Here is a 24,259-nt window from a genome sequence, read left to right as displayed (position 1 = left end):
AGGTTCCCTGGAAAGGAAGAAAAGAAAGGGTCTCGGGAAGGGTGCTTCCTTAACCCCGTTCCTCAAACCCAGGTTCCCTGGAAAGGAAGAAAGGAAAGGGTCCCAGGAAGGGTGATTGCTTAACGCAATTCCTCAAACCCAGGCTCCCTTGAAAGGAAGAAAGGAAAGGGTCCCAGGAAGGGTGTTTCCTGAACCCTGTTCCTCAAACCCAGGCTCCCTTGAAAGGAAAGGGTCCCAGGAAGGGTCCCTTAACCCTGTTCCTCAAACCCAAGCTTCCTGGAAAGGAAGAAAGGAAAGGAGCCCAGGAAGGCTGCTTCCTTGACCTTGTTCCTCAAACCCAGGCTCCCTTGAAGGCAAGAAAGGAAAGGGTCCCAGGAAGGGTGCTTCCTCAACCCTGTTCCTTAAATCCAGGTTCCCTTGAAAGGAAAATGTCCTAGGAAGGGTGCTGCCTTAACTCGATTCCACAAATCCAAGTTCCCTGGAAAGGAAGAAAGGAAAGGAGCCCAGGAAGGCTGCTTCCTTGACCTCGTTCCTCAAACCCAGGCTCCCTTGAAGGCAAGAAAGGAAAGGGTCCCAGGAAGAGTGCTTCCTTAACCCCATTCCTCAAACTCTGGCTTTAGCTGATTTTTGGGAGGCACCTGAAAAACGGATTTGGGTGCTCAACGAAATTTGGATGCTAACACCAGATCGGCCTCCAGCCGAATTGCACAAGACTAATCCCTTCCATTCTCTGCATGGGCTGACCTTCCACCGTGGACCTCACCCCTCTTTCCTCCTCTTCCTCCTCTTCTTCCACAGGACGAGCCGGTGGCCCTGGACAAGCGGGACGCGGCCCCCGTCACCCACTCCTCCTACTCACTGCCAGCCTCTTCCTTCTCCCAAGACCCCGTCTACATCAATGGGACCCTCAACTACAGCTACCGGAGCTTTGGGGGCAGCAGCTTGCAGCCCACCCCTCCGCTCCAGGCGGGGAACCACAGCAACGGTAAATATTAGGATGTTTGTTTGTTTGTTTGGGGCCATGGGAGGCAATGGGGGGTGAGGGTGGGTGCACAATGTAGTGCCAACTTTTTCCAGCCATGACCTCTTTCCACCTGAGACATTTGTTCTGAGACCCCAGGTGTATAGGTATATAAAATAGATGTATTGATAACAAATCAGCATTTGCAGGGTCCCAACACTGAGCTATGGCAGGTATGGCCCTCCAGGTGTTTTGGACTTCAACTCCCACAATTCCTAACAGCCTACCGGGAGTTGAAGTCCAAAACACCTGGAGGGCCCAAGTTTGCCCATGGCTGAGCTAAGGGGACCCTGTTTGGGGTTGGGAACCCAAAGTTCATGCAGTGTCCTACATAAATATTTATATTGCAAAATCTATATAAATAAAATGTAATGTTCATTTGTGGGATTACCATAACTCAGAAACCACTGGTTGAATTGACACGAAATTTTGACATAATACAACTAACAGTCCAACGAGTGTTTATCACCCCTAAAAATCAAAAACCCAGCAGAATGGACTTTAAAAACCCCCAAATACACCCTATACACACACACACACACACACACAAATACATATATATACACACACACACATACATACATACACACACATATACACACACACATACACACACCATATATATATATATATACACACACACACTCATATACACATTCACACATACATCTACATACACACACACACACACACACCTATACACCTATATATACCTATATACCTATATATATATATATATATATATATATATATATATATATATATATATATATATATGCAAACACACATATACACACACTCACACACAAAACACATATATACAGACTGGGCCATAGCAACGCGTGGCAGGGGACGGCTAGTATAAGTATAATATATCACCCTGGACTCCAATGGTGAGACTACTAAGCCACATTGCCTTCCTGATTTGTGGCTACCAGGAGCCCTGGCCATCTGAACCAAGGCTTCTGCTCTGAGGATCTCCTTACTCATTTCGTGGACTCGACCACCAGCCCCAACTGGAAGGGTTGGGTTTCCTGCGTCCTGAAAGATGCCTCTCCGGGATTACGGCTTCTCATCCCTCCCTAATGCCTCTTAACCCTGAAGTAAGACCCTACCCTGGGCTCCGGCCATGAGAGCTAATCCCTCGGAGGGCCAGCCATGTCCTTCTCTCCCCCCCTCCATTCTGCCGGCCCCCCTAGAGCTCCCTTCCATGCTTGCCAGAGATTGGGATTCCGCCTTTGACCCTTTCCCCTCTTGGAGCTCTTCCATCTCTTTGATTCTTGCTGTCCCTGTGCTCTAAGCGCCAAGCAGGGACAAGAAGGAACCCTAGGCAAAAACCCAGGGTCCGAGGCTTGCACCGGCCTTTCCCTGCCCACAGAAGCCCCTGAACATGACCTTGCGTGGCTTCCATTCCTTGCAAGTCTCTTCTCACTTCACTTAGAATACTGTGCCCACTTCTGGGAAAATCTAAAGAAAGATGTTGACGAGCTGTAAAGTTCATAAAAGCCTGGAAATTGTGAAATCCTCTGAGAAATAGCGAAGGGAGCTGGGGATATTGAGCTTGGAGAAGGCAGAGAAAAGGGGACATAATAATAATAATACTTTACTTTACTCATTGAACATTCCCCACAAATAAAAGTTGGGTCCCATTGTGAGTTTAATCTTAACAGTTTCTTCTGGCATCAAACATGTTTGATTCCTGGTGGGAAAGCCTGAAATATTGGTCTCAATCATATTTGACACTGGAAGGAATTCTCAAAGCTAAATCCTCTCCTTTCCATCATTGACTAGAGTGTCTCTCTTGCTCCCTCTGTCTGTCCGCAGGCCCTACTGACCTCAGCATGAAAAGTGTCGCGTCCGGCACCGCCGCCAATGCCGCCACTAATGCTGCCGCCACCAACACCACCAATGCCGCCCCCGCGACCCCTGCCAACAGCACGAACCGGGGAGTGACGGCCGCCCAACTCAGCCCTACGGAGATCAGCGCGGTGCGGCAGCTGATCGCCGGCTACCGGGAGTCGGCCGCCTTCCTCCTCCGCTCTGCCGACGAACTGGAAAACCTCATTTTACAGCAGAACTGACTGCTGCCCGCCTCCCTGCGGCCCCCGGGCTGGGAGGAGACACTACTGCCTGGCGAACCCGGAAAATCTGCTCAGGACGGGCCGTTCCCTTTGCCTACCGACTGCCACTCCCCTGGGACAGGCACTTGCTTTTTTTACGTGTGGCGGCGGGCAACATTCCTCCTCCTCCTCCTCCTCCATCTGCCTTTGGAGCTACGCAACTGTGACAGTGTGCGACACCACCCGGAAGGAGCCGAGAGAGGCATTGTAGGACTTTGGTTGGGGTGGGGAGGGGAGTCGGGGTGGGACGGAGCCTCAGGCACAGTCGGGATTTTGCTTTGTGGAGCCCAGTGATGGTAGAGCCCTTCCCAGACTCCCCCGTCCCGTCCCCATCCTGCCTCCTCCACGTCTTAGGAATTGCGTATTTATTGAGAGGCAGACCCTCTCCCCTTTCTCCCTTCCATCCCACCTTATAATTTATTTTACTCTTGTTCCTTTCCTGGAAAAACGGACCCTTGAGGTTGTAGAGATTTGCCACTTTTTTGTGTCGGTCAGAGGAGGAAGAGGTTTCGTTCCAAGACTCCCACACATTCCGTCCAGCTGGTCGTCTCCTTGGAGAATCGGTGGGGCAGGGAAAAGCGGAGCCAAACCACATTTGGGGGTGGGGAGGCAGAAAATGGGGAGCGGGACCAAACACCTGATTATCTGCTGGCTCCTCCCAGTGCCCAGCAAATGGGACCCCCCCCCCCAACATCACCCCGGCTCCAAGTTGACCCCCTCTCCTTTCCGGGACCTCAGCCACTCTTCACTCCAAGGACTCGCTTTGGTCACTTTAAAGGAAAAGCCACTGGGGGCCAAGAGACCAAACAACTGCCTGGCCTTCGTCCTCCACCCTCTACCTCACTCTGGATGGCGGTGTGTCCCCCAAGTTCTCCCCCCGAAATCGGCTCTTGGATGGAGAGCCCAACCTCAGGGGACCCCTTCTATTGGCGGCCCGAGCTGCTGCTGCTTCTAGTTTTTCTTCCCCATTTCGGGAGGAAGTCACACACTCTTTTTCCCCCTCGGGAGAAGAGTCTCCGAAGGAGGCAAACCCAATCTTTCCTGTTCTTGTTCTTTCTGCAAGGTTGTTTGTTTTGTTTTGTTTTGTTTCCCCCTTAAAGGGCCCTTTGCAGCCCGGCAAGGTGTCTGGAAAGAGGCTGAGCCACTTTTTCCCCCCTCCTCCAAACGACCCCGTCCTCCCTGTAGTCCTTGTCATGCACTTGTTTTGCTCGGTGCAATATTGAGCCATGCTACTAAAATCAGGAACGGAGGAGAGCGGGCTGCTAGAACCGATACGCCATGGTCAGCAGTGGCAACCAGAAACTCTCCAGCCTGAGTCCGGCCGGATTCTCTAAACCCCCTTCCACTCCTCGCTGGCCTGCATCCGCCCCATTAAGCACCCCACTTTTCCCTGGACTGCGGAAAAGCAGCATTGCTGAGATGCTTCCCTTCTTGGCAGCCTCCCATCTTCAACGCCTCCCTCTGCCTTGTCCCACCAAGTGGGACACAGCGAGTGGTCCACTTCTGTGGCTATCCCGGCCAGTTTCGTTTTGTGGAATGGGGTTTCTTTCCATATCCACGCCTGTGGGGTCCGGCTGTCAGTCTTAAGCCACTGTTTACACCCAAGAACCTCTCAGGAACCAATGGTGGCCAATACTCTCAAGAGGTTTCTAGCCATTGCTGCTGCCCGTAAACTTTGGCCGCTCTGCAAGAGAGCGGCTGCTATTCTCATTCATCTACTTTCTCGTTTCTTTATTGGGAAAAGACCGGAATTTCAGGGGTTTGCTGGATTAAGCCTTCCAGCGTGCATCCAACCCCTTTCCAACTTGAATTCCCCCCCTGCCCTGGGTGCACCAAGCCTGCTGTTCTTCCTTCCAAATTTGATTTCCGTGTAAATATTTATTGTTGGGTAAGGCGCCAGCGAGGAACAACCCTAACCCGTTACGATTCTTGTTTAGTTTCTAAAATCACCTTGCCACAAGCCCTTTGTGGAAAACATAGCATTTAGAAGAGTGGCAGAGACAATCGCCGTCCTGAGAAATCCTCATCCTTTGCTAGAGGCACCGCCAGGAAGACATAGCCATGACATTTGGGGGGGACGGAGGGGTGCTTCGGTGGTGACTGCTTTTGGATCAAATAAGAGACCACGTCCACGTTGGGACTTGGCTTCGCACGCCAGTGGCTGCTTTGTGAGTTTTCAAACCCTGGCAGGACACGGGCCAAAAGAGAGAGGGAAAAGTCCACGGGGCTCACAACCCAACACTTGGCCTTCGTGGATTCCAGACAAGTCCCACATCTGGCATCTGTATGCTCCATTTTTGGGTCAAAGAAGCCATTTCTGTGGCCATTCCCTGGCCCTTTTTGAACAGGGACCCTGGCCCTTTTCAACATAGCCTTGCAAGCTGGTTATCTTGAAAGAGCAGGAATCGTAACCCACTGGTTCCTGCTTGCAATTCTGTGTTGGAAAAGGTCGAAGCCTTTAACGCAAACTGGTGAAGGGAAAGAATAAAACCTTGCCCTGTGGCCATTACTTCCCCGCCCTGCTCTTTCTCTCCCAGTGTTTTCTACCCAGCAGCAACGCCTTGGTCCCAGAAGAGCTTTCTCTGGACACTTAGCAGAAATGACTCCCTTCTCGTCCCGTCCGTGCCCCGACCCCAGGGACCACTTCCCCCTCCTTTGCGGGTGGCCGCTAACAGCCTGCGCCAGTTCATATTCAAGAAAATGCTGCTTTGAACTCAGAGGGTTTAAAATATTTAAAAAAAACAGAAGTTTTGATTTGTAAAACTTTTTTGTAAAACTTTTTACAAGGTAGCCTAGCGATTTCACCGAGATTACCAACTACAATCTGTCCGTGGTCTGATTTTTTTATATCTTTAATCTATCTATATATAATTTAGTGGTGCTTTTTAGAGCGTTTGGTTTGGTTGTTGTTTCCAAGAGCCGCCACGGCTCAAAAAAAATATGTTTCTTCGCCTGTAATTGTACCTAAGACCAATGTGAACCTTTGTACTTTTTTGCTCCTGACTTTGGACTCAGTGAAAGTGTACCTGTTTACATGTACAGAAAACCTCCCAAGTAAACCCCTCCGTTCTGTGTTCTGCAAGGAGACCCGCTTCTTTTGGGCGAGGAAGGCGAAAAGCCTCGCCGGCGTTTTCATCTGCTTAGCAAAAGCCACACGACTCCCCTTATTCCGGATCCCACCCATTTCTGTACCCCGAAAAATAGCACGGTGGGTGCACGCACCCAGACCCAGGGTGAAAAAAGGGGGTGTGCACACTGAGATTCCCCTTGTTTTTCTCGTGGCGAGTTCTGTTACCAGCCTCTCGGACCCAAAGAGGTCCGCTGAAGGCAAACAGGTAGGGTTTCACTCCTCAGTCAAATCACAGGATGCTCCCATTTGCGGCATCCGCTCCTCTCCTTTTAGCACCACGAAGGCAGGCCACAAAGTGGGACCAAGGGGGGGGAAGATGCAGGGAGAGGGCAGTTTCCCGGGGCTTCAAAAGCCCAGCGCTTGACGCAAGACACCCGCGTGCGTTTTCCTAGAGACGTGGCCCTAGAAGCCGAACGGCACTGAGAACCAACTTGAAAAAGTAACACTTTGCTGAAATCAGTCGAATTCTCTTTTGAAGACTTTTCCTGACAGGCACCTATGCAATTTTACGTGGCTCTTCTAAGCAGATGGGCACTTCCTCCTCCATATGTGCTATGGAGAGAAAAAAAATTTAATACTTTTTTTGTGTTCTATACAGTGGATCTTTTTTCCGAGTAAATGTGGCTTAATATTTTAAAATTCTTAGAGCGTGTGTTTGTTCTACGTGATGCAACTTTAAAATTCTGTTTCTGTTTGTGAAATGAGTAGCACAGGCCAACCTCCTTTGTCCCACTCACTTTGAAAAAACAAAACAAAAACGAAAAAGACCAACGAGCTGTTTTAAATCAAGCGGTTCTTTTCCATCCATGGTATTACTTGCTAAATGCACTGATTTCATAAGTATGTGGAATTTCTTTTGGAGTCTGTATATCATATTATAAGACTGAATCTACTTAATAAACACTGTATAACAAACGGAATTGCATCTCACCCCTTCTGGACTGGCTGCCCGCGGCATCTCTCTGGCCCCATAGATCCAGAGCTTGGCTCTGAAGGCCCACGGGCCATTTGCCGGCCCACATGGGCCACCGTTCCAAAGCAATTCATGGGCTAGACCTTGGAGTCCTCATGGACAACAAGTTAAACATGAGCCAACAATGTGATGTGGCGGCAAAAAAAGCCAATGGGATTTTGGCCTACATCAATAGGAGCATAGTGTCTAGATCTAAGGAAGTCATGCTACCCCTCTATTCCGCTTTGGTTAGACCACACCTGGAATATTGTGTCCAATTCTGGGCACCACAATTCAAGAGAGATATTGACAAGCTGGAATGTGTCCAGAGGAGGGCAACTAAAATGATCAAGGGTCTGGAGAACAAGCCCTATGAGGAGCGGCTTAGGGAACTGGGCATGTTTAGCCTGAAGAAGAGAAGGCCGAGAGGAGATATGATGATAGCCATGTATAAATATGTGAGAGGAAACCACAGGGAGGAGGGAGCAAGCTTGTTTTCTGCTTCCTTGGAGACTTGGCTTCAAACTACAAGAGAGGAGATTCCATCTGAACATTAGGAAGAACTTCCTGACTGTGAGAGCCGTTCAGCAGTGGAACTCTCTGCCCCGGAGTGTGGTGGAGGCTCCTTCTTTGGAAGCTTTTAAGCAGAGGCTGGATGGCCATTTGTCAGGGGTGATTTGAATGCAATATTCCTGCTTCTTGGCAGAATGGGGTTGGACTGGATGGCCCAGGAGGTCTCTTCCAACTCTTTGATTCTATGATTCTAAAGCAGAGCAACCTATTTCTGCAGCGATCAAAGGCTCTGGAGCAGTGGTTCTCAACCTTCCTAATACTGCGACCCTTTAATTCATTTCCTCATGTTATGGTGACCCCCAACTGTAACATTACTTTTGTTGTATTGTCGAAGGCTTTACAGGAAAGGAGATTCCACCTGAACATTAGGAAGAGCTCCCCGACTGTAAGGAGCAGTGGACCTCTCTCTCTGCCTCGGACTGTGGTGGAGGCTCCTTCTTTGGAGGCTTTTCAACAGAGGCTGAATGGCCACCTGTCAGGGGTGCTTTGAATGTGATTTTCCTGCTTCTTAGCAGCATGGGGTTGGACTGGATGCCCCACCAGGTCTCTTCCAACTCTATGATAATCTGGGATAAACAGAAAACCTGGGGATCAGATCCTGGGTTATAGGGCAGCGTTGAAGTGGCTTCGGATCAATACCATTAATCGATATTCTGAAACTTTGAATGTGATTTTCCTGCTTTTTAGCAGCAGGGGGTTGGACTGGATGGTCCACGAGGTCTTTTCCAACTCAATGATTCTAAGAGAAAGTTGAGAGAAAGGGATATGAGAGCCAGGTTTAAATATTTGAAAGGAGCAGGCATAGAATCATAGAATCAAAGAGTTGGAAGAGACCTTGTGGGCCATCCAGTCCAGCCCCATTCTGCCAAGAAGCAGGAATATTGCATTCAAATCACCCCTGACAGATGGCCATCCAGCCTCTGTTTAAAAGCTTCCAAAGAAGGAGCCTCCACCACACTCCGGGGCAGAGAGTTCCACTGCTGAACGGCTCTCACAGTCAGGAAGTTCTTCCTCATTTATTTATTATTTATTTACTGCGCTTATAGACCGCAATTCTCAGCCCAGGGGCGACTCATTCCTCATGTTCAGGCGGAATCTCCTTTCTTGTAGTTTGAAGCCATTGTTCCATTGTGTCCTAGTCTCCAGGGAAGCAGAAAACAAGCTTGCTCCCTCCTCCCTGTGGCTTCCTCTCACATATTTATACATGGCTATCATATTTATTTATTTATTTATTTATTTATTTATTTATTTATTTATTTATTTATTTACGGCGCTTATATGCCGCCCTTCTCACCCCGAAGGGGACTCAGAGCGGCTTACAATATATATTTTCATACAATATATTATATTATTAGCAAAGTACAATATCAGTATATATTACTATATTGCGCTATACCATTATATTGTAATATTATTAGTAATATTACATGTAATTAAATATATCATTATAATTATAATATTGAATTATTATTACTAGTATCATATTGTATTACATTATAATATTATAAATATTATATGTATATACAATATACTATATTATATTATTAGTAAAGACAAGATGGAAATGTCTTCTGCTCCCTTCTGTCTTCTCTCTGGCCAGAGCAGCCGTTGGTGCCAGAAGAGGGAGGGGCCTCTCAAGTGATGATATAGGCAGAAGACAAGATGGCAGTGTCTTCTGCTCCCTTCTGTCTTCTCTCTGGCCAGAGAGAAGACAGAAGGGAGCAGAAGACATTTCCATCTTGTCTTTACTAATAATATAATATAGTATATAATATAATATAATATAGTATATATATCATATCTCCTCTCAGCCTTCTCTTCTTCATGCTAAACATGCCCAGCTCCTTAAGCCGCTCCTCATAAGGCTTGCTTGTTCTCTGCTGCTCCAGAGATTACAATACTGAGCAATGGTTTCAAACAGGAAGATGAGAATTATATTAGGAAGAAATCTCCAACAGTGGCAGGAATGGAGGGCTTGGACCGTATCTTCCTTCCTAGCAGAAGGGGGTTGGATTGAATGGCCCTTGGTCTTTCCCCACTCTATAATCCGATCCCACAATGTGGATGTTAGGAAGAAGCATCCCATCTCCTCCTCTTCCACTGAAGGGCCCTCTCACTTGGGATTTCACAAACTGCATCTCCAAGGAGTGGCTCCAGGTGCAAAGCCAAACCCCTTCCTCACCCGCTGAGGCATTTGCAGATGCAAGACCGTAATAAGCACATGCTCCGCTTTTCAAAATCTTTTTTTTATTTTTTTTCCAATACCACAAGGGACATACAACATCAGGGGTCATCAGAGAGGGCTCCCCCAAATCCCCCGCCCCCCCAAAAAACACCAGACCGGAATCATCAGTCTGTTCACAACAGAGGCTCTGGAGGATGCAGAGCGAGGGGGACCCAAATGCTTGGCCCCCCATCTTTGGTAAGCACCTTTCAGACCTTAGTTGCCCCTAATAAGCACAATGCACTTTGCCGTACTCTCCCTCTCTTCCGTGTTTCCCTACCAAAAGAAAAAGCTGCCACTGATTAAGAATACACACCATTTCGGAGATGAAAACCAGGTTTCCTTACTGAAAAAGACAACACGTCTATAGCACTCGAGCAGGGAGGCTGAGACTGCAAAGAGGTAGGTGGGAACGGAAGGAAGGGGCAGGAAAAGCTCAAAGACCTTGCTTCCTCCAAAGGGACCCCTACTCACCCACAGCGAGGGATGCAACGGCAGCATTTGGGGGTGGGTCTGCTTTTCAGGAGGGGCAAAAGCCAGAATCGCAAGGCCCAGGCGAGACCTTCCTTGGAAGCGGGTGCTCATCCCCTCCCACCGTGAAAAGCAAGAAGCGGGACAAACACACAGCAGCTCTGACTAAGGGGAGCGAGTAGTAACCAACACCACTTTTAATGCAATACTGCTTCTGCCTGAAAAATAAAGGACTTTAAAAAAAGAAGAAGAAGAAACAAAAACAAAAACCAAACCTGTATATGTACATAACATCGATTTACAGAATTGGCCAGTACTGTGTACAACATATAAATACATGATCAAACAGATGCATAGAAGGGTACATATATAGGAGCCAAACATTTCACTGTTGTTTTTTTACACCCAAGAAGAAAACAAAAAAAATTAAAATTATATATTTATATATAATATTTATATATTTATATATACCTTTTACTTCTTTTTAAAAAATGACACTGCTTAGAAATCAAGAAGTCGTGTGCGGCTTCGATACTCGCGGGGGGCGGTGGGCCAGATGCCTCTGCCCCACAGATGCCAGGGCAGGAAGTGAGGCACACCCCTTTCCCGTGGCCACCCCTCTCCCACAGCCACTCGCCTCCTGCGCTCCTTTAACTGGAGGCCCACGAAACTGTCCAGACCCAGAGGTCAGGTGAAGGAGACGGCAGGAAGGGGGAACGGAAGACAGAATTCTGCAAGTCAGCCTTTCAACGGAGACAGGGCTCGCTCTCCCTGCCTTTACAAAAAGCTCAATTTGTGGAACAAGGTGCCCCCCACCCAAGGAAGCCATTCAAACCAGCAAAACGTTCCATAGTTTCCTCAAAATCCGGGCTGTCCCCACATCCAACTCCAGCCTAAAGACCAAAACATACAGCGTGAAAACTTTCCCTCTATTATGACCAGAATGATAATTTTGTGTACAAGTTCCAGGTTTGCTCGTGACCAAAGCAGACACTCTTAAATATACAGCTTTCCTTCTCCCGGGGCGGCGAATTCATCATCTTACCACAAGGCACAGCACGCACAGCTTGGAGGGGCCGATGCAGTCGTCGTGGCAGAACGCCCCGCAGCCCTTGCACATGATCATGGCTTTCAGGCTGCACGAACACTTGAGGGAAATCTCTTCCGCGCGGCTGCCGTCGACAAACATCTGCGCCGAGCGGGAAGCGGCGAAGTTGGCTTTGGGGCCCAGCGCCGTCATGCTCCCCATAAGACTCCTGGGGAAAACGGGGGCTGCAGAGGTGTAGCTGAGGCTGGGGGCGTTCAGCTGCAGCTTCGACAGCTTCCCGTAAAAGGACTGCTTGATGTTGAGTTGCGAAGGGATGGAAGAGGGCTCCAAGGGCTGAGCGATGCCCTTGCCCGGCTCCCTGGGCAACCGGAAGAAGGACAAGTCCCGTGCCAGGGGAAGAGCCTGCAGCTGCTCCATCATCAATTCGGCCTCTTTCCTCTTTTCGCCGTTCCGCTTGGCAGGACCGGGACCTGCCGAGACACGCTTGTTCTCCACCCCTCCGCTGCCGGCCGCACGAAGACGTGGTTTGGTGGGCCAATCCTCCCTTGCTGGCACTATGCTATCTTCCGGCACGGCACTCTTGGCCGGTGATGACACTGCCTTGCTGTGCGAGAGCATGCTCAGCATGGGGAAGGCCTCCCGTATTTGGGGATGCTGGGCTCTCGGAGCGGCGCCGCAGGGGAAGCCAGGGCCAAAGACCTTCTTACCGCCTGCTCCTTGGTTCTTGGAAACAGAGTCAATGCTTGGCTGCGCAGGACCCAAAGAAATCGCGCAGGAAGAGAGCGGGGCGGCAGGAGATGCCTTCAGCTTCTCTTCTGAGTTTCCGCCAGGAAGATCAGTAGGGGAGCCTTTTGGCTCCTCCGAAGCACCAGAAGAAAGGGGTCCCTTTCGGAGGTCCAAGGCGTCGTCGCCAGACTTCCGGGGAACGCTCACAGCTCTGACATTTTTGGAATTGGGGTTCAACTCTGAGGTCTTCCCCTCCAAGCCCTTTGGCTCTTTCTTCAAATGTATGGAGACGGGAGCGGACTGCTTCGTAGAAGAGTCCCTCAAACAATTATACATATCATATCCGTTTCTGACTCTGCCGTTCGCATTCCGAGAGGTATTTTGGGAAAGGCGGTCGCTGCTCCTATTCCCCACTGCCGAGAGCTTGTCTGGAGAAGACACGGGCTTTGTGCCCTGGCCGATGCTGCAAGAGCTAGGAAGAACCGCGTGGAGAGGGAGGCTCCCCCTGAGCAACTGGACCACCAGAGGGTTGCTTGCTTCGATGGAGAGAGGCCTGGAAGCCGCCCGCACTGGCTTTTCCGGCTTCTTCAAATCAAGACAGACACTTGGTTGGTGGTCTTCCTGGGGAAGAGAAGGCTGCGGTGCCCAGGCTTGTGGCAAGCAGACGCCTGTGGTTCCCACTTTGGAAGGCAAGTTATCAATGTGCGTAGAAGTCTCCGTTCTCACAGAACATTCAGATGTGAGCACCAGGCGGCCCCTGCCCGGAGCTGCCCCGTTGTCTGCCGCTTCATCCACATTGTCATCTGTCAACTCAGCTTCCAGGTCAGATGCCGTCTCTGTTGTCTCACTAAGCCCACTCCTGGTTTCTTCATCACTGAGGAATGGGTTCGTGTCCGCCACTGCTTCTGCCGGCGGATCGCCTGCCTCTGTTCCCGTCTCCAGCAATGCCTCCCAAGTCAGAAGGCAGCTCTTGAGGGCAAATCGTTCCTGCGGTGGATCTGACTCTTCAGTGTGCGCTTCGCCTGTGTCACAGCCGGGCCTCTCTCTGCTGTGCCACTGGGATATGTGGAACGGTTGGGCCAAATCTTCTCCCGCAGCGGTGCTAGAGTTCTCTGGAAGGGAGAGATGTTCCTGCCCGCAGGAGCCGAAAGCCTCCACTGCCTTTTCTTCGCTGCTCTCCAAGGCCAAACCTGTGGCATAACTGGAGACATGGGAGGTTCCCTTCACAGTAGAGTTGCTGCAGTTCAGCGTTAACGGCGTAGCACCATCATGCTCTCCTACCACATTTGTGTCTCCAAGGAGATTCACAGGAGAGTCCTCCTGCCAAGAACGGCTCAGCGGACTGTTTGAAGGTAGCTCTCTTTCTGCTTGCAAAACATGTCCAGGACTGATTTCCTCCGATCGGCCTGTTGGCACTTTCCTCAAAGAGCAGTCAAGGGCTGGCTCAGTCCTGGTCCCACCAAAGGATGCCGCCTCTGAAAGTTGGGCCGCATCTTCACAGCCAAGCGGCGTAAGGCCGGCAGCCAGTCCGAACACCCGCTGGCCTTCATTTGCAGGGAACGAGGCCTCGGCCTCGCCCTCCGAGACCAGGGAGCTGGGCTTGGCCGTCTCCAAGGCGGGCTCCCCTTCTAGCTGGGAAGGCGGCAGTAGCTGTGCTCGCTGTAGATCGGGCACACACTTCCCACGAGTTCTCTTCGGCCGCCAGCGCCCAGGGCGGCGGCCGGTCTGCCGGACCCTCCTCCGGCGGCGACGGCGGCCGCGGCCGTTGTGACCACCACCACCGTCGCCCCCGCCGCCTTCGCCCCGCTGCCCCCCTCCCGGCCCACCCCCGCCCCCAATGGCCGTGGCGGCGGCAGCGGCGGCGGAAGGAGCAGCAGCCTCTCGCTGGAGCCGGCCTTGCAGAGCACAGGCCTTAAAGTCAGCAGCGGCTGGGGGCCCGCTTCGGTCCTGGCCGGAGGGCTCTGGATTGGGGATAATCCGAGGACATATCTGGTAGGCTGGCTGACCTTTAACCACCCAGGGTGGTTTGATACGGGAAAGTTGAATCTGAAAAGGAAACAAATGAGAACAATTACAGAACAGTCTCACATAAGGTGCTGATGGGCTGAGCAACAATTAGATCTTTGTCAAAGGCTTTCATGGCCGGAATCACTGGGATGTTGTAGGTTTTTCGGGCTATATGGCCATGTTCTAGAGGCATTCTCTCCTAACGTTTTGCCTGCATCTATGGCAAGTATCCTCAGAGGTAGTGAGGATGCTTGCCATAGATGCAGGCGAAACATCAGGAGAGAATGCTTCTAGAACATGGCCATATAGCCCGAAAAAAATCTACAACAACCCCAATTCAAAGGCTTTCATGGCCGGAATCACTGGGTTGTTGTAGGTTTTTTCGGGCTATATGGCCATGTTCTAGAGGCATTCTCTCCTGACGTTTCGCCTGCATCTATGGCAAGCATCCTCAGAGGTAGTGAGGATGCTTGCCATAGATGCAGGCAAAACGTCAGGAGAGAATGCCTCTAGAACATGGCCATATAGCCCGAAAAAAACCTACAACAACCCAATTAGATCTTTGCGTCAGAACTAGGATGTGTTTCTAAAACTGACAAGGGAACACAAAGCTAGTGTTAGCCTGAGGAGAGTGAGTGGGCCAAAGCCTGTTAGTCAGTGGGCCAAAGCTAGTGCCATCCTGAGGAGAGTGAGTAGGCCAAAGCCTGTTAAGAGTTAGTGGGCCAAAGCTAGTGCCATCCTGAGGAGAGTGAGTAGGCCAAAGCCTGTTAGAGTTAGTGGGCCAAAGCTAGTGTCGTCCTGAGGAAAGTAAGTAGGCCGAAGCCTGCTATAGTCAGTGGGCCAAAGTTAGTGTCGTCCTGAGGAAAGTAAGTAGGCCAAAGCCTGTTAGAGTTAGTGAGCAAAAGCTAGTGTTGTCCTGAGGAGAGTGAGTAGGCCGAAGCCTGTAGTCAGTGGGCCAAAGCTAGTGTTGTCCTGAGGAGAGTGAGTAACCGAAGCCTGTTAGAATGTGGGCCAAAGCTAGTGTCATCCTGAGGAGAGTGAGTAGGCCGAAGCATGTTTGAGTTAGTGGGCAAAAGCTAGTGTCATCCTGAGGAGAGTGAGCAGGCCTGTTAGAGCTAGTGGGCCAAAGCTAGTGCTGTCCTGAGGAAATTGAGTAGGTCAAAGCCTATTAGAATTAGTGAGCAAAAGTTAGTGTCGTCCTGAGGAGAGTGAGTAGGCCGAATCCTGTTAGAATTAGTGGGCAAAAGCTAGTGTCGTCCTAGGAGAGTGAGTAGGCCAAAGCCTGTTAGAGTCAGTGGGCAACAGCTAGTATTGTCCTGAATAAACAGGCCGAAGCCTGTTAGAATTAGTGGGCCAAAGATAGTGTTGTCCTGAGGAAGTGAGTAGGCCAAAGCCTGTTAGAATTATTGGGGCGAAACTAGTATTGTCCTGAGGAGTGTGAGGTAAACCTCTGTGTGAGAGAAGCCTCGTGTGAGAAAGCTCCAGTGTGAAGGCTGCTGTGCGTAAAGCTACTGTGTATTTGTATACTTGTGTTATGGATATCGTGTTGTTACTCTGCTGTACATTTATGGGGAGGGTCTTTTGTTATTAAGTCGCTTCCTCAGGCCGCTCTGGGGAACCACACATTCAGAGGGCAATGCCTTGGGACGGGCCTCTCCCTTACCCGGATGGGTGGGACTTTGGGTTCCTCTTTGGTGGGCTGTGGCTTTTCTGGGTGAACACTTTCAATTGTGTTACGAAAGGACTGACGGTCTTCAAGCCGGGGCTTCTTCTCGGGGAAGGAGGGAGAGGCCGCCTGCTCAAAGCACTTCCTCTTCTGCTCCTTGGACTCCTGCTCTTGGGCCTCTTGCGGCACGATGGGGATTCGCTCCGCCGTGGCAGCCGCCGCCACCGCCGGTGCTGCCACCGCCACCGCCACCGGGTCTTCTGCTTTTCTCAGAACCCTGGTCGCCTCCGGTGCACTCTCCCTCTCTGGAGACACCTGCCGCTTCTCAGGCGAGTCCACCTCTGGCTTGGCATCTCTGCTGCTGTCGGCGGGCTCCGGCTCCGCAGGCGGCAATGCCTCGGCGGCCTCTTTGGCTTGCTTGGGCTCTTGCACCTTGTACAGGTTCCTCCGCGTTCGGCATCGCAAGGGACGCTTCTTGAAATGCCCGTCGCGCTGGCGGGTGACGGGGCCGCGCTGCACTCGGACGGGCTCCGCTTCCACGGGAGCCGGGGCGCTCTTCTTTTCCAGCTCATTGGGCACGGAGTTTTGCGGCTGAGGGTCCTCTCTGGTCAAGCCCAGCCTGTCGGTGAACAACGCAATACGGTTAGCAAACAGAGAGAGGAATCCCTCATTTTTATGAGGGCAACAAGGACTTAATAAGAACAAAACTAGATGGACCAAGGCCTAGCTGTTGACTGACATCCTTTCTGAGCCAGTTGGCAAAAGTAATTACCATATTGTGACGATGTGTAAATTTTATTCCTTTGGTTATGTGTAATTTAAACAGTAGTTTATGGATGGTAAGTATGGAGGATTATGTTTTGTTGGAGATGGTGGCTTGGCATTAGCTGAGTTGCCATAGCAACAGGGGCGGAGCCAACTGCCTCTTCACGACGCAGCTTTTTAAGAAAAGTCAGTCAGTAAGCCGGTGAGCTACTGAGAAGACTGAATCTCTGGGTGGAGATTCAGGGAATTAATTGGTGACCAAAGGGGTTACAGAAAAGGACCCAGTAGTGATAAAACTACAGGGGGTTATTGATTCTGAGTTAAGAATCAAAGTTTGGCTGGGAGCCAAGTCTGTTAATAAGCCTTTTAGCTTATTTGTTTCATTAGGACAGTTGTCCAGAAGAGTTACATCTGCTTATAGAAACCTCCTGAAGTCTGTGCCTGAGATTACTCATGAAACCTTACTAATGTAATCAATCAAGATTTGTGCCTCTTGTGAAGAAACAGTTAAACATGTTATACTCCTGTTAAAATAAACTTGTTACTGTTTTCCTCAAGCCTTGCCTGATACAGTTTCTCTCAAGGCAAACAGCCAGCATGGGAAGTGGAGTCAAGCCGGGGACAGTAAACGCTGTGCTATCAGATGAATAAAGCCTTCTGTAATCAATAGTCCCTTTATAAAATAGCTCCTAAGCTGATATTGATCGTTGCCCAGTTTTCCTCACACATTAGGTGGCAGTAAGCTTTAACCACGCTCCTTCACACATATATACTCAAATATAAGCAGAGGCACCTAATTTTACCACAAAAAACCTGGGAAAACATATTGACTCGAGTATAAGTCGAGGGTGGGAAATGCAGTCACTATGGGTCAATTTCAAAATAAAAATAGATACCAATAAAATTACATTAATTGAGGCATCAATAGGCTAAATGTTTTTGAATATTTACATAAAACTGTAATTTAAGATAAGACTGTCCACCTCTGATTAAACCATTATTCTAACCTCCTTTCAATGTAAATAATAAATGTAATAAAAATAACAGAGTAAAATAATGAAAATGCAATAAAAACTGTAATAATTTAGAGTAAAATAATAAATGTTCTACTAATAATAGGGTAAAATACTGTAAATGTAATAATAATAATAATAATAATAATAATAAATAGATTAAAATAATAAATGTAATAATAATGGGGTAAAATACTGTAAATGTAATAATAATAATAATAATAATAATAATAACAATAGAGCAAAATAATAAATAGAATAATAATGGAGTAAAATAATGTAAATATAATAAGAGTAAAATAATACATGTAATAAAATACTAATAACAGAGTAAAAGAATAAATAACCTTGACTTGAGTATAAGCCGAGGGGAGCTTTTTGAGCCCCCAAAAGGGGCAGAAAAACTAGGCTTATACTCGAGTATATACAGTAGTTCTATAGCAGGCATGGGCAAACTTTGGCCTCCCCTCCACGTGTTTTGGACTTCAACTCCCACCATTCCTAACAGCCTCAGGCCCCTTTCTTTCCCCCCTCAGCCGCTTAAGCACCTGGAGGAAGGTCTGAAGTTTGCCCATGCCTGTTCTATAGTCTACACTCCACATTTGCAGACTTTCCTGCTTTTGCAGATTTGATTCTTCATGCATTTAGCTTAAAATGTTCTCTTTATGAGTCTTTAGGTCTTCCAGTGTGATTCTATGGTCAGTTTCCAGTTCCCACCAACCAAACTTGAGATGAAGGTGGGACCAAGAGAAGGGCCTCTCTTGAAAATCTCAAGGCCCAGCAATTGGGATGTATAGTTCACCTACAATCAGAGAATTCTGAACTCCACCAAAAACGGAACTACCATGACCAACAGAAAATACTGGAAGCATTTGCTGGGCACTGACTTTGAGTTATGGAGTGTTCGTTCGCCTACATCCAGAGCAACATGGAAGAGAAAGACAGGTGGGGAGATCTTCAGCCTTCTCTGCCAAAGGGGTTCCTAAGACCATCAGAAATTGGTGGTTTCTGATGGTCTCTGGCAACCCCTCTGAAACTCCCCTTGTGACCCCCTCCCCTGGGGTCCCAACTCCTAGGTTGCCTTAGCACTAACTGATCAAAATATCAGGGCTGAGAGCAGGTTTGCTTTGAACAACGCCAGTCCCTTCCTCACAATAAATAAGATGCTTGAAGGCTATTTTTGTTGTTAAAAAGAAGTTAAAACTTGGAGGTACAAAGGGAGTGGAGTCTTAAGGGGAGCTAAACCCCACAGACCCCCACTAATGTTAGATAATTGAAAATACATGAGCTGCTACTTAGTAGGCCAGCAGACTTACTTTTGCCCATAGTAGTCCTCAAAGAACTTCTCCTTCCACTGTTCTGTTTTCTTCTCCTTCTCCATTTCCTGCCTTATGCGAACCTGCATTTCATGAGTGAACTCACCTGTAAAAGAACCAACAACCTGAAGTCTTCCAAGTACAGGAGGAAGCTGGTGTTAAGAGTACTGACGCAATGGGATTCACACAAGGGACATGCATGGAACAGGACAGAACCAAAACCTAAATCTCCAGATTCCATCCAAAGTGTCAGGAGGATCTCAGGATTTGTGTCCTTTTTAAAAAGAGGTAGGCTTGGCATTTCCCCTACACTCTTCATTATTTTTTTTGCAATGCATATTACTTTTTAAGCTGATTTATTTTAAAAAGAAAATACATAATCAAGCCCCCAAAGTAGCTGTTTTGAAACTGCGCTTCTGAGATTCATAGAGGTTTGCAGAAGGACAGATATGTGCAGATCAGCTTCCCCAGAAGAGAACTGGCCCATGGCAACCAACTGCCCAGTCACTGTGAAGTATAACTGGGAGCAAAGTCAGGCAAGGGCTTAGTTTGGAGAATCCTTTGCAACAGAGAGTGCCAAACTGGAGTGCGAATAATTCCCTGAAAGCAAAACTACAAGAGAGGAGATTCCATCTGAACATGAGGAAGAACTTCCGGACTGTGAGAGCCGTTCAGCAGTGGAACTCTCTGCCCCGGAGTGTGGTGGAGGCTCCTTCTTTGGAAGCTTTTAAATAGAGGCTGGATGGACTTATGTCAGGGGTGATTTGAATGCACCTACCATCAGCCAGCCTCTCTCTCCAGCTCTGCGCAGCGAGGGCAAAGAACTCATTGTTCAAGGCACTTCCACTAAGCCGCATCAGTCCATCAGTTCCAGGCTGAAAGGAAACAAACCACAATCAGTAAAAAAAAAAAAGTGTGCGCACTGGCTTTGGTTTGGGGATGAAGGATGGGACCCATAGGCATCCAGACCTGTCTGTCCACTTCAGGGAGGAGGAGGAGGAGCTGCTGCTGGAAGTGGAGGGGCAGCGCGTTGAAGGTCCTGCAGTTAATCAGCGCTCGGAGGTTGGTGTTGACGAGAATGGAGCCAGGTGTCTCAAAATCGATATCGTCCCCCCTGTTCCTCTTCATTTGTCCTGGAATTACCAAAGAATCCAATAAAAACAGGAACACAATGCCAGCAACATTCAAGGACACACACACCTCCTTTTCCACTCCACATGGCTGAAGCACAAAGAAGTCTCTCACAACAACAACAACTTTGTAGGCTTTTAATCTGTATTACTGTTTTAATTGTTCTATAATTTTATATGGTATGTTCATTGTTATGCGCACGATGCAGCATTGATTTTTTGCTATAGTTTATAAGTCGCCCTGAGTCCCCTTCGGGGTGAGAAGGGCGGGGTATAAATATAGTAAATAAATAAACAATAACCTTTATATCCCTGCGACTAAAATGGAGGGCGACTAAAATGATCAAGGGTCTGGAGAACAAGCCCTATGAGGAGCAGCTTAGGGAACTGGGCATGTTTAGCCTGAAGAAGAGAAGGCTGAGAGGAGATATGATAGCCATGTATCAATATGTGAGAGGAAGCCACAGGGAGGAGGGAGCAAGCTTGTTTTCTGCTTCCTTGGAGACTAGGACGCAATGGGACAATGGCTTCAAACTACAAGAGAGGAGATTCCATCTGAACATTAGGAAGAACTTCCTGACTGTGAGAGCCGTTCAGCAGTGGAACTCTCTGCCCCGGAGTGTGGTGAAGGCTCCTTCTTTGGAAGCTTTTAATCAGAGGCTGGATGGCCATCTGTCAGGGGTGATTTGAATGCAATATTCCTGCTTCTTGGCAGGGGGTTGGACTGGATGGCCCAGGAGGTCTCTTCCAACTCTTTGATTCTATGATTCTCCCTAAATGGGACCCAAACATTATATAAAAGACCATGCAACATTATATAAAAGACCATGCAAAACAATAAAAAGGCAAAGGTTTCCCTTGACATTAAGTCTAGTCGTGTCTGACTCTGGGGGTTGGTGCTCATCTTCATTTCTAAGCCGAAGAGCCAGCATTGTCCGTAGACACCTCCAAGGTCATGTGGCTGGCATGACTGCATGGAGCGCTGTTACCTTTCTGCAGAAGCAGTACTTATTGATTTACTCATATTTGCATGTTTTCGAACTACTAGGTTGGCAGAAGCTGGGCCTAACAGCAGGCGCTCACCCTGCTCCCTAGATTCGAACCGGCAACCTTTTGGTCAGCAAGTTCAACAGCTCAGCAGTTTAACCACCAGGGGGTTAAACAACATGTTATATTATAAATATTTTATTGTACTATATTTTATTATAAATATTACACAAAACAATATGCATATGTAAAACAATAATCTACCAAAACAAGTTTACAATAAGAAATAGAAAAACGTATTTTAAAACATTTATCTAATTCAATTATTTCAGGCAACTCAACAAGACAGATGGTAAACATTAGCACGACTCAATAAAAGTTAGCTTTTGTGTCATTAAAGCTTGCGCGAACAGGAAGGTCTTTAGCTGCTTTTGAAAAGATGTCAGGGAAGGGGCTTGGGGAGGGAGTTCCAAAGAGTTGGAGCGGCCACCGAGAAGGCCCTCTCTCTTATGGCCGCCAACCGCATTTGTGATGGTGGCGACAACAAAAGGAGGGCCTCGCTAGAAGATCTTAACTTTTGGGCATGTTGGTATGAGGAGATGCAGTCAGATAGGTAAGTAGGACCTGAACCATTTAGGGCTTTAAAGGTGAAAACCAGCACCTTGAATCGGGCCCAAAAGGAACTGGCAGCCAGTGCAGGTGCTTTAGCAGGGAGTAGTATACTCCCTGGGTCCAGCACCTGTTAATAACCTGGCTGCAGATCTCTGAACTAATTGAAGTTTCTGGATACTCTTCAAGGGCAGCTCCATGTAGAGCCCCTTACAGTAGTCTAAATGGGATGCAACCAAGGTGTGGACCATCATGACCAAGTCTGGCATCTCAAGGTACGGTTGCAGCTGGTGCACAAGTTTTAATTGTGCGAAGGCCCTCCTGGCCACCACCAATACCTAGGCCTACAGGCTTAGCGATGAGTCCAGGAGGACCCCCAGACTGTGGACCTGTATCTTCAGGGGGAGTGGGACCTGTTAATGCACTGGCTGCAGATCTCTGAACTAATTGAAGTTTCCGGACACTCTTCAAGGGCAGCCCCACGTAGAGCCCGTTACAGTAGTCTAAATGGGATGCAACCAAGGTGTGGACCATCATGGCTAAGTCTGGCATCTCAAGGTAGGGTCGCAGCTGGTGCACGAATTTTAATTGTGCGAAGGCCCCCCTGGCCACCGCCAACACCTGGGCCTCCAGACTTAGTGATAAGTCCAGGAGGACACCCAGACTGTGGACCTGTGTCTTCAGAGGGAGTGGGGCCTTTTCCATCCAGCACACGTTGCCACCCTATACCCTTATCTGACTAGGAGGACCTCCATCTTGTCTGGATTCAATTTCAATTTGTTTGTCCTCATCCAGTCCACAACAGCAGATAGACACTGGTTCAAGGGCTGGGCTTCTTCCTTGGCTTTTGGTGGAAAGGAATAGTAGAGTTGAGTGTCATTTGCGTATAGATGGCGCCGAACTCCAAAACTCCTGGTGATCTCTCCCAGCAGCTTCATGTAGATGTTAAACAATATGGAAGACAGAACTGAATCATGCAGGACTCCTCAAGACAACAGTCGTGAGGCTGACCAGGAGTCCCCCCAACACCACCATCTGGGTATGGCCTTCAAGGAAGGAATTCTAGGAGGTTTCTGAAGCTCAGTGAGGTCCAGTAGTGACAGAAAGGCCAGGCAGACACTGAGAGGGACCCATTCTGGTTTCAAACTGCCTGAAGACAAGATGTGGGATTCTATCAAAATCAACTATCACCTAAATACCAACAGCATCACTACAGACACACCCAGGCTCCTTTGCCTGTTCCAGAAGAGAAAGATCTGTGCAAGTGATGCTGATAATCCCCAAAGAGATGCTGAGCTCCATGCGCGCACACAGAGCCCCCTGACTGGCACCGGATGGAGCCCTCAGAGCCAAGATGGTTGGCATCTCTGCCTTGAAGACTTTGGGAGTCAGTGACCTGAAGGACTGGCCAGGATCCACAAGAGCCTGGCTAAGCTTAAAGCTTAGCTCCAAGGTTCTGCTCTCTGGTCTATTAATGACAGCTTAAGACAGGGCTGTTTCTGCTATGCGCCTGCAACTGTGAGATCCCCTCCAAAGGCATGTAGCCTCTTCTCTGCTGGCCTCCAGGGAGATTTAATGTAATCTGTTCCAAGTTACATTTGGATAGTCTTAGCAAACCATGCTTCCACCCAAATTCTAATTGCTATTATGTATTACTAGCCATCCCCTGCCACGCGTTGCTGTGGCCCAGTCTGTGTATATGTGTTTTGTGTGTGTATATTTGTGTATATATGTGTGTTTGCATGTGTATATGTGTGTGTGTTCAAAGACATGGTTTATCAGTTTAACAACTGAGTTAACTGTGTGTTATTACATTAATGCTTGTGAACACCACTTGTTCAAACAAAGGCATGCCCTTTCTTGACTAGTGGTTTTCAAAAGGTGGTCTCCAGATGTTCATGGAGATTCACATTAGCCAAACAGATATGACATCATTTTTTTCCTTTTCAAAAAGGTTATGAATGCCACTTTTTTCCAAAACCTTGTGGGGTTGCCTCTGAAGACTGCCCGGAAGCTGCAGTAAGTACAACGTGCGGCAGCCAGATTACTAACAGGTGCTGGGGACAGGGAGCACACCACTCCGCTGTTACACCAGCTCCACTGGCTGCCTATTAGCTTCCGAGCACAATTCAAAGTGCTGGTGTTAACCTATAAAGCCCTAAACAACTCCAGCCTGGTTTACCTCTCCGAACGTATTCTCCCCTACGAACCATCAAGATTACTAAGATCGTCTGGGGGGGCCTGCTCTCAGTCCAACCGACCTCACAAGCGCGGCTGGTGGGGACGAGGGACAGGGCCTTCTCGGTGGTGGCCCCACGACTCTGGAACTCTCTCCCACCAGAGGTCAGAACCGCCCCAACAATCCTGACATTCAGGAAACAGGTGAAGTCATGGTTGTGGAGACAGGCTTTCGAAGAATGAGACAACAATATGGATGGAAGATGGTGTATATTCAATATTCGAGTTGGTGTGACAACTGACCACTGTAGTTTTAAATATAT

The 24,259-nt window shown here is 48.6% G+C and overlaps 2 protein-coding genes across 8 annotated transcripts in view; one reads left to right on the top strand and one right to left on the bottom strand.

The window, feature by feature from the left end:
- NOL4L (nucleolar protein 4 like) overlaps window positions 1-7,191 on the top strand; it is a 202,751-nt gene extending 195,560 nt beyond the window's left edge. For all 7 annotated transcript variants that reach the window (XM_060771821.2, XM_060771823.2, XM_060771822.2 and 4 more), the window contains 2 exons: window positions 799-985; window positions 2,846-7,191. In XM_060771821.2, the coding sequence (XP_060627804.2) occupies window positions 799-985; window positions 2,846-3,102 (444 nt within the window). In that variant the 3' untranslated portion in view covers window positions 3,103-7,191. The remainder of the gene's footprint in view (window positions 1-798; window positions 986-2,845) is intronic.
- A 2,835-nt stretch (window positions 7,192-10,026) lies between these two features.
- The window catches only part of ASXL1 (ASXL transcriptional regulator 1), a 61,807-nt gene continuing 47,574 nt past the window's right edge, over window positions 10,027-24,259 (bottom strand). Inside the window, exons 8-12 of the mRNA XM_060771826.2 lie at window positions 20,002-20,165; window positions 19,811-19,907; window positions 19,033-19,138; window positions 15,936-16,557; window positions 10,027-14,311 (exon numbers count right to left, since the gene is read on the bottom strand). Coding sequence (XP_060627809.2) covers window positions 11,528-14,311; window positions 15,936-16,557; window positions 19,033-19,138; window positions 19,811-19,907; window positions 20,002-20,165 — 3,773 coding nt within the window. The 3' untranslated portion in view covers window positions 10,027-11,527. The remainder of the gene's footprint in view (window positions 14,312-15,935; window positions 16,558-19,032; window positions 19,139-19,810; window positions 19,908-20,001; window positions 20,166-24,259) is intronic.

This window comes from Anolis sagrei, chromosome 4 (genome assembly GCF_037176765.1).
Source record: "Anolis sagrei isolate rAnoSag1 chromosome 4, rAnoSag1.mat, whole genome shotgun sequence".
Lineage (NCBI taxonomy): Eukaryota > Metazoa > Chordata > Lepidosauria > Squamata > Dactyloidae > Anolis > Anolis sagrei.
The sequence above is the reverse complement of the archived record's forward strand: the minus strand, read 5'-3'. Positions and strand labels throughout refer to the sequence as shown.